This window comes from Stomoxys calcitrans, chromosome 1 (genome assembly GCF_963082655.1).
Source record: "Stomoxys calcitrans chromosome 1, idStoCalc2.1, whole genome shotgun sequence".
Taxonomy (NCBI): Eukaryota; Metazoa; Arthropoda; class Insecta; order Diptera; family Muscidae; genus Stomoxys; species Stomoxys calcitrans.
In genome coordinates this window covers 205,404,387-205,413,720 of record NC_081552.1, presented here as the reverse complement: position 1 = coordinate 205,413,720, position 9,334 = coordinate 205,404,387, and the positions used below count along the sequence as shown (strand labels likewise).

Sequence of the window (9,334 nt, the reverse complement as noted above, 5' to 3'; positions counted from 1 at the left end):
TTGGCCCCATAAAAGGCGCATTTATTGTCAGATTGTGCCAAAATTTGGAACAGTTATGTTAGGGCCTTCAACATCTTTCCTGAATTTGGCTAAGATCGGTCCAGATTTGGATATAGCTGCCATATAGACCGGTCTCTCGATTTTGGGTCTTGGGCCCATAAAAGGCGTAATTTATTGACCGATTTCGCCGAAATTTAAGACAATGAGTTGTGTTGGACCCTTCGACAGCCCTCTTCAATTTGGCCCAGATCGGTTCAGATTTGGATATAGCTGCCATATAGACCGATCTCTCGATTTAAGGTTTTTGGCCCTTAAAAGGCGCATTTATTGTTCGATTTCACCGAAATTTGGGACAGTGAGTTGTGTTGGACTCTTCGACAGCCCTCTTCAATTTGGCCCATATCGGTTCAGATTTGGATACAGCTGCCATATAGACCGATCTCTTGATTTAAAGTCTTGGCCCCATAAAATGCACATTTATAAGCCGATTTCGCTGAAATTTGACACAGTGACTTATGACACAAGATTTTCGACATCCGTATCGTTTATGGTTCAAATCGGTCTATATGTGGATATGGCTACCAAAAAGACCAATATTTTGTTCTACAAAATTGAACAATGACTTGTACTTATTAGACCACTCAAGTCCGTGCTGAATTTGGTCCAAATCGGACCATATTTCGATATAGCTGCTATGGGGGCATAAAATATGAATTTTTCACCGGACGAAAAATGGTTTGCATTTATACCCGAGGTGGTGGGTATCCAAATTTCGGCCCAGCCAAACTTTTTACTTGTTTTTTTTCTATTTTGTCTACAAGTGTACGTGGGAAATTGGCAATTTGAATTATTCTAAATATGTCGTTGAGATAAACACATAGGGTGTTGGTGAGTTACTGCCCGACTTTAATGTCATAAATCAACATACAATGTATCATGATAATCAAATGATGTCTCTACATTTTGCATATCATAAATAATCAGTGGCGTTAATTGCTTTTGCTTTTAAGTGTTTTTTATAATAAATTAAATTTCGAATGCGTCAGGGTCCCGTCCATACATCCCTCCATTATTCTTGGGAAGGAAAAAAATATTTGACCGAATAATCATGCTGTTCGCACAAATAAAAGTGTGTGTTTTTTTTTTAAGTTATTTTGCACATTTAAGTGTTAAAACTAGTTCACCAGATGAAAAACAGGGTAATTAAAATGAATTATTAGACTGCAGTTTATGTGCTGCGACAGATTTTTTTCACATTATTTTGTGCCTTGGAGCATTATGCGGGGTAATCTCAGGATTTATTAGGCGCAACTCAAATTTTAATATACAGCACAGTCGGGGTACAGTGAGCTGATTATTGCAGAGCTTGTCAACTTTACTTCAGAAAGTTCAATGTGGGTAAATAAAGTCTATTTCTTTGATTGATGAGGGAGTTATTCCAAAGCATTTAAACATATAAGCTTTTAAGGGTCACAAATGGATTTCCCATAGCAATACGTCGAAATGATGGGAAAATTATGATTTTTTCTTAATCACTGTTTGGGATAACAACAAGAATAAAGTAGTCAGGAAAGGCAAAAGTCGGGTGGAGCCTACTATATAATACCCTACACCTACCCTACAATTATAAATTTGGGCAATATATAAATATATGTGAATATGGGAGCTATATCTAAATCTGAACCGATTTTAATGAAATTTTGCATATATGTTAAGATCAGCAAGAAAACAATCTGTGCCAAATTTTGTGCAGATCGGTTGAAAATTGAAGCTACTACGACCATTTAAGTGCAAATCGGGCGGAATATACATATGGAAGCTATTCTAAATCTGAACCGATTTTAATAGCATTTTGCACATATGTTAAGATCAGTAACAAAACAGTTCGTGGCAAATTTTGTGAAGATCGGTTAAAAACTAGATACTACGGCCTTTTAAGTGCAAATCGGGCGGTACATATATATGGGAGCTATATCTAAATCTGAACCGATTTTAATGAAATTGTGCAGATATGTTAAGATCAGTAACAAAACAATCCATGCCGAATTTTGTGAAGATCGGTTGAAAATTTTAGTTACTACGGCGGTTTAAGTGCAAATCGGGCAATAAATATATATGAGAGCTTTATCTAAATCTGAATCGATTTTGATGAAATTTTGCAGGTATGTTAAGATCAGTAAGAAAACAGTTCGTGGCAAATTTTGTGAAGATCGGTTAAAAATTTTTGCTTTTACGGCAATTTAAGTGCAAATCGGGCGATACATATATATGGGAGCTATATCTAAATCTGAACCGATTTTAATCAAATATTGCAGATACGTTAAAATCAGTACCAAACAATCCATGCCAAATTTTGTGCTGATCGGTTGAAAATTGAAGCTACTACGGCCATTTTTAAGTGAAAATCGGGAGGTACATATATATGGGAGCTATATCTAAATCTGAACCGATTTTAATGATATTGTGCAGATATGTTAAGATCAGTAACAAAACAATCCATGCCGAATTTTGTGAAGATAGGTTGAAAATTTTAGTTACTACGGCAGTTTAAGTGCAAATCGGGCAATAAATATATATGAGAGCTCTATCTAAATTTGAATCGATTTTGATAAAATTTTGCAGGTATGTTAAGATCAGTAAGAAAACAGTTCGTGGCAAATTTTGTGAAGATCGGTTAAAAATTTTTGCTTTTACGGCAATTTAAGTGCAAATCGGGCGATATATATATATGGGAGCTATATCTAAATCTGAACCGATCTTAATCAAATATTGCAGATACGTTAAAATCAGTACAAACAATCCATGCCATATTTTGTGCAGATCGGTTGAAAATTGAAGCTACTACGGTCATTTAAGTGCAAATCGGGAGGTACATATATATGGGAGCTATATCTAAATCTGAACCGATTTTAATGAAATTTTGCAGATAAGTTAAGATCAGTAACAGAACAATCCATGCCAAATTTTGTGCAGATTGCTTGAAAATTGTAGCTACCACGGCCACTTAAGTGCAAATCGGGCGGTACATATATATGGGAGCTATATCTAAATCTGAACCAATTTCAATGAAATTGTGCAGATATGTTAAGATCAGTAACAAAACAATCCATGCCAAATTTTTTGCAGATCGGTTAAAAATTTTAGCTACTACGACCATTTAAGTGCAAATCGGGCGGTACGTAGATATGGGAGCTATATCTTAATCTGAACCGATTTTAATGAAATTTTGCAGATATGTTAAAATCAGTAACAAAACAATCCATGTCGAATTTTGTGAAGATGGGTTAAAAATTGTAGCTACTACGACCATTTAAGTGCAAATCGGGCCGTATATAGATATGGGAGCTATATCTAAATCTGAACCGATAGTAATGAAATTTTGCAGATACGTTAAGATCAGTAACAAAACAATCCATGCCAAATTTTGTCCAGATCGATATAGATATAGCTCCCATACATATGTTTGGCAGATTTTGGGTAATTTGCAATAATGTTGTCATTTGTCAACGGTAGTTATTACAGTTTGAACATATTTTCTTGCCTAGGTCCATCAAAATTGGTTCAGAATTGAATACAGCTTCCACATTGTACTTATTGGGTAGGTGTAGGGTATTATACAGTCGGCACCGCCCGACTTTTACCCTTCCTGACTGGTTAATGCCGATCTTTTTTCATTTGATTCCCATATTGACATGAACGTCGAATATATCTGTTTGGAGGAGCTTTGGAGTTGGGGCGGCCCGCTGGATACTTGGACATTCGTTTTCTAGTCTCAAGAAGCTTTCATTTGATTCCCATATTGTGCCTATCGTTCCACTTTTGGTTTTGGGTGGCGTTTTTGGGGTAAGGAGGAGGGTCCGAGCCCCCATCCGATAATAAAAACATATATTGCCTAGGTTTCCCTTCAGAGCCACTTATACAATCTGTGAAAAATTTAAGAAAATTGATTCAAACGTTTTTGATTCCACGGAAAAAACAAATAAACTAAATCCCATATAGTCATGATTGGTTCATATGCCCATTTGAGGTGTTTTTAGCAGGTGGGGTGACCCCCTATACTTCGATCTGATTTTGTATTTCAGATTCGTAATTTACTCCCGAATACCTTTCATTTGAACCCCATGTTGACATGAATCTTGTCTGTTTGGGGGAGGTTTGGGGTTGGGACGGCCCAATGGGTAATTAGACTTAAATTTTAATACCATATTCGTATTCTACCCTCCAATACCTTTCATTTTATACCCATATGGCCCCGAGGGGTCTACTTTTAATTTTGGGTGGATTTTATGGGGTAACGGGGGAGGGTCCACCCCTCTCTGATATCAACAATTTATAAAGCCAATTCTCCTTCCTGACCATATTCGTAATCTACTCCCGAATACCTTTCGTTAGAGTCCCATATTGTCATGATCGTTCATTAAACCTATTGTAGGGGGTTTTGGGGCTGGGGCGCCCCCCCCCCCCCCCCATTTACTTGGACGCAATTTTTAATATAAAATTCGTACTCTACTCCTGAATACCTTTCATTTAAGTCCCATATTGTCCCGATCGGTCCACTTTTATTTTTGGGTAGTACTTTTGGGATAAGGGGAAGGTCCGCCCCCCCTTCCGATATCAACAAATTATATAGCCTATGTTTCCTTCCAGACCAACCAACACAATATGTGAAAATTTCAAGGTAATCGGTTCAGCCGTTTGTGAGTCTATACGAAACAAACCGACAAACAAACACAAATTGATTTTTATATATAAGAAGAAGAAGAAGTAGAAGATAAGATAAGCCCGATATAGACGGCGATCAAGAATACATATAAACCGAGTTGAATATTGTTTGATGTTGTAAACGTAATGAAAAAATGTATATAACACTTCATAGAGCGCGGTGTATATAAGAAGAAAATTTAGAAAGAAATAGTCAAATTCAAAGCAAGGGAGCGGTAGCGGAAAAATTTTTGCCGAAGCGCGAGTGGAGCGCAAAAAAAGTACCCGCTCTGGGGCCCTGATCTGAATTGGTCCCTAACCTGATATAGCTCCCATGTAAATCGATCTTCCGAGGGAGCAAATCTTTTCCAATTTGTTTGAAATTTTGCACAAAGGCATCTACTATGGTCTCCAACGTCCAAACCAAGTATGGCCTGAATGGGTTCATAACCCAATATAGCTCCAATAATGTAGCGTACTCAAGCATTCATGCTAACCAACCAACCAACTATAAAACTCTATATGAGAGTGTCAAATTATACTAAGCAACAGCCAATAAGAGCGAATGAACGCTCAATCGATAGTTAAGCATAAGCAGAAATGTGAAAATGCACAACCATGGTGGCCAGCGAACTCTTTTCATTGTCACGGCCGCTAAACACTTTCGCAGACATTGCTACAACAGTTTTCGGGAGAATGCAAAGACATTGACCTTATAAAGAAATGGACTTCATATATGCACTAGATGCATATTTTGTACAAAGAACTTAGATGTAAGAAATATTGGCATGTATTAGTAATAAGTGTATTGAAAAGATTGATTGTGGGGAACCATCGAAAGACGCCGGCACAGCCGATCTTTTAGTATAAATTCGATGGCACTTCTCCAAAAAGACACATTCAATAAAGTAATGCCATATATCTGCCTGATTCAACAACTTCCTTTGTGAAGACTTATTTTTATTTCCACAATAGCATAGCAATTCTTATCTATTATCCTTTGTTAGCTTGACAAATGCGATCCATGCTTGAGGGTTTATAAGATTCGGCCCGGCCAAACTTAGCACGTTTTTAGTTATTCCAACTAAGCATTAATGTAGTTATCCATTTTACCTTAGAGGGTAATTTTATTAAAGCACTTTTAACCATTGACAAACACAAATTTACAATCTTTGATTAACTCTTCTTTTGGAGCAATAAAGCTCAAACATAAAAGCAAAAGATCCCGTAAACATTCCAATAATCCAAATAACAAAACCATATTGCAAATATGCCATGGACATGGAACGATTTGTTATGGGATCCTGAAAGAATTTAAGAGACGAGCTTATCACACCATCCCATTGGCTGTCCCTCTTAAATTTGTTCAAGATTCCATTGTCCTTCTGATAGGATAAGTAGCGATTGAAGAACTCAATAAAGGGTGAACGATGTGGAATGGTTATGGAAAAGACCAGGGTATACATAGGCTCCGATATATATTTGGCCAAAGGTTTCCTCATGTACAGCTGCTGGAAGAACAAGTAATCGATGATGTCATCGCCACCCATGTAAATATTCACCAGTTGCAATTTTTGACGATAGGCGAAAAATTCGGTATCATTTCCCACAAACATGCGATCATAGATGACAGGCGGCATGTTTTCTATGCTCAAAAACTGATCGTAGTCCAAACCGAATACATGGATGCCTAACTTAGTTAGTCTTATGTCATTCAAGGTCATCAACTCGGGCTCATACATCCGCGATGTATACATGCTGGAGAGGTTGCAGACATAGCTGTTGGTCAGAAATAATCCAACGATAAGAAACAGCAGGTGCAGCATAAAATTGAAAAGTGTCTTGCCCACGAAAACTTCATCGTATATAAAAATTATGATCTTGAAGGCATGAAAAACGGATTCCACAAAGTTTCCTTTTCCATACTTGCGATAATTGACAACAACAATAAACAGGAATAGAATAAGGAGCAGCATGGCCACCATCATCCACATATGAAGATTAAAGGAAACGAACAGATATAGGCTTTGATTGATCTCCTTGCTGGCGGGGACTATAAAATAGATTTTTCCAAAGTGTAAAGCATCGCTGCTATCGTACATTTCACTGTAAGCCATTTGCGTTGGTATGAACCGAAATCCTGCATTGCTGATCTTTTCGTTTGCATAGTCTCGGTTCAGACCCATATTCCAAATATCAAAGAATTCAAATTCCATGCTGCCATTGTATTGCTCAATGAATCCCTCTATAATTTTATAGAAGTTGCCCGTTCTGATGAGATTACCTTTACGATTGCGGTAGCTAAAGCAGCGAGGTGGGAACTCCATAAAGGGTATCTTAAATACGTACTGATGAAAATTTCGCATTTGCCAAAGCTTTTGAAAATCCCAAAGGTTCGCCAGCGAATGCACTTGAATGCTGGGATAGGGCGTGTACGTGTAGGTGGCATTGCGCCAATGCAGCAAAACCAAGGTATGACCTTGTTGCCAAAATCTGTGGAAAATATAGGGCAATTCGTTGTTTGCATCCTTCGCACCTTCCCCATGAAAGTCCACAATAATTTTGGTATAATGACGACGCCACAGCAACTCATCCATGAGCTTAAGAGTAAGATTCAGATGCATCACATCCATGCGAACTATGCTTAGAATTTCCATATTGAAGAGCTTGTACAAATTACTGGCTGTCGCATCCAAATGGGTTATTAGTATCTTCGGAACTTTACTTTCTAAAGATTTTTCCAGAAACTCCCATGTGTGCTCGTTGTCAGTCAAATCAATTATCAAATTAGTTTGAAATCCATATTCCGCATTCAAGTGTTGCATAATATCCCCAATGTGAAGTGCATTGCACATCACATGAAGATGAAGGAGAAATAGGATAAGCTCAAGGCTTGTTGGATGGCGTTTTGTTGTACCATTCATGGCTGCACTTAAGAAAAGACTAATATCACGCATTGTTCATAGCATGACGTAATGCCTGGTGATATAGGTTTTAAGCACATTACAATACCTTAATTATTAGGTATCAAGTAATTGTAGAATTTCCCCTGGGGCATTCATTCATTCCAATGTTACTACTTGTAATCTTTCATGATTTTGTCTTAGTCTTTGCACCTAACCACTACTGTGAGAAGGTTAAAGTGTTATATTATGGTGGCAGACTGCAATCAGACTTATTTAGACAAATTACTTTACTAAGGTGTCATACGTTCTTAGTCTTCTATTATCTACCATCGATTCCCAAATTGCTATACTTCTTAACTAGTTTAAGCCATTTACGTGTCTATGTCCATTAGAGTGTCCCACAAAGCAAAAAATTATTGGTTTTTTGAAACGCGTTTCATCGCTATAATCAATCCTCACTATGGTTCGAAATCGAAAAATTCTCAAACTCCTTCTGTAACTGTATTATGGATAATATGTAAAAGCGTGCTAAGTTCGGCCGGGCTGAATCTTGGGAACCCACCACCTGAGAATGTATACAAGCAAAAATTAAACCTTCTAGAAACCGAACAAGGATGATCGAGAGTCCCGTTTACATGGGAGCTATATCAGGTTATAGACTGATTGGGACCATATTTGGCACAGTTGTTGGAAATCCTAACAGAACATCGCATGCAAAATTTCAGTCAAATCGGTCGCAAATGGCGGCTTGTGAGGACTCAAGAAGTCAAATCGGCAGATCGGTTCAAATGGGAGCTATATCAGGTTATAGACCTATTTAGACCATACTTGGCACAGTTGTCGAAAGTCTTAACCGAACACAACATGCAAAATTGCAACCAAATCTGATAGAAATTGTGGCTTCCAGGGGCTCAAGAAGTCAAATCGGGAGATCGCTTTACATGGGAGCTATATCTAAATCTGAACCGATAGGACTCGTTTGCAATCCCCAACGACCTACATCACTATTAAGTATCTGTGAAAAATTTCAATCGTTCGACCGCTATCGTGATTTCCACAGACGGACGGACGGACATGGCTAGATCGACTAAGAACGTTGAGACGATCAAGAATATATATACTATATAGAGTCTTAGACGAATATTTCGAGGTGTTACAAACGGAATGACTGGAGTAGTATATCCCCAATCTTATGGTGGTGGGTATAAAAATATTGTTTGTTTGTCTTTTTCGTATAGACTCAAAAACGACTGAATCGATTTTCATGAAATTTTCAGAGATGGTACAGTTTGGGCCCCCGGTAAAAATGGGGTACTATATTTTTGGATATCCAAAGGAGGGACGGACCCTCCCCCATACCCCTATTTTCAGAAACGCCAGATCTAGGATATGCGTGCATTAATTTAAGGTGCATGCCACCTTATGGTACCCCAAAAACATGTAATTGATATAATATTTTGGGGTCAACTAACTTAGGGGGACGCCCCATCCCATAACCCACCCGGACGGACATTTTTACCGATTAGGACAATATGGGTATCAAATGAAAGGTATTTAAGTGTAGAGTATGAACTTGGTATACAAATTTCGCCCAAAGCACACGGGGGTCCCCCAGCCCCAAAAAACCCCCAAAAGGACTCTTTCACCGCTTTGGGCAATATTGCTATCAAATGAAAGCTATTCAAAAGTAGAGAACAAATCTGACATACTAATTTATTCCTTCGTGT

General features: G+C 37.9%; 1 protein-coding gene across 1 annotated transcript; it reads right to left on the bottom strand.

Moving 5' to 3' along the window:
* Window positions 1-5,864: 5,864 nt before the first annotated feature.
* Window positions 5,865-7,658, bottom strand: LOC106090046 (uncharacterized). The gene has a single exon (XM_013256093.2). The coding sequence runs from the start codon at window positions 7,656-7,658 to the stop codon at window positions 5,865-5,867; it is 1,794 nt and encodes a 597-aa protein (XP_013111547.2).
* Between the last annotated feature and the right edge of the window lie 1,676 nt (window positions 7,659-9,334).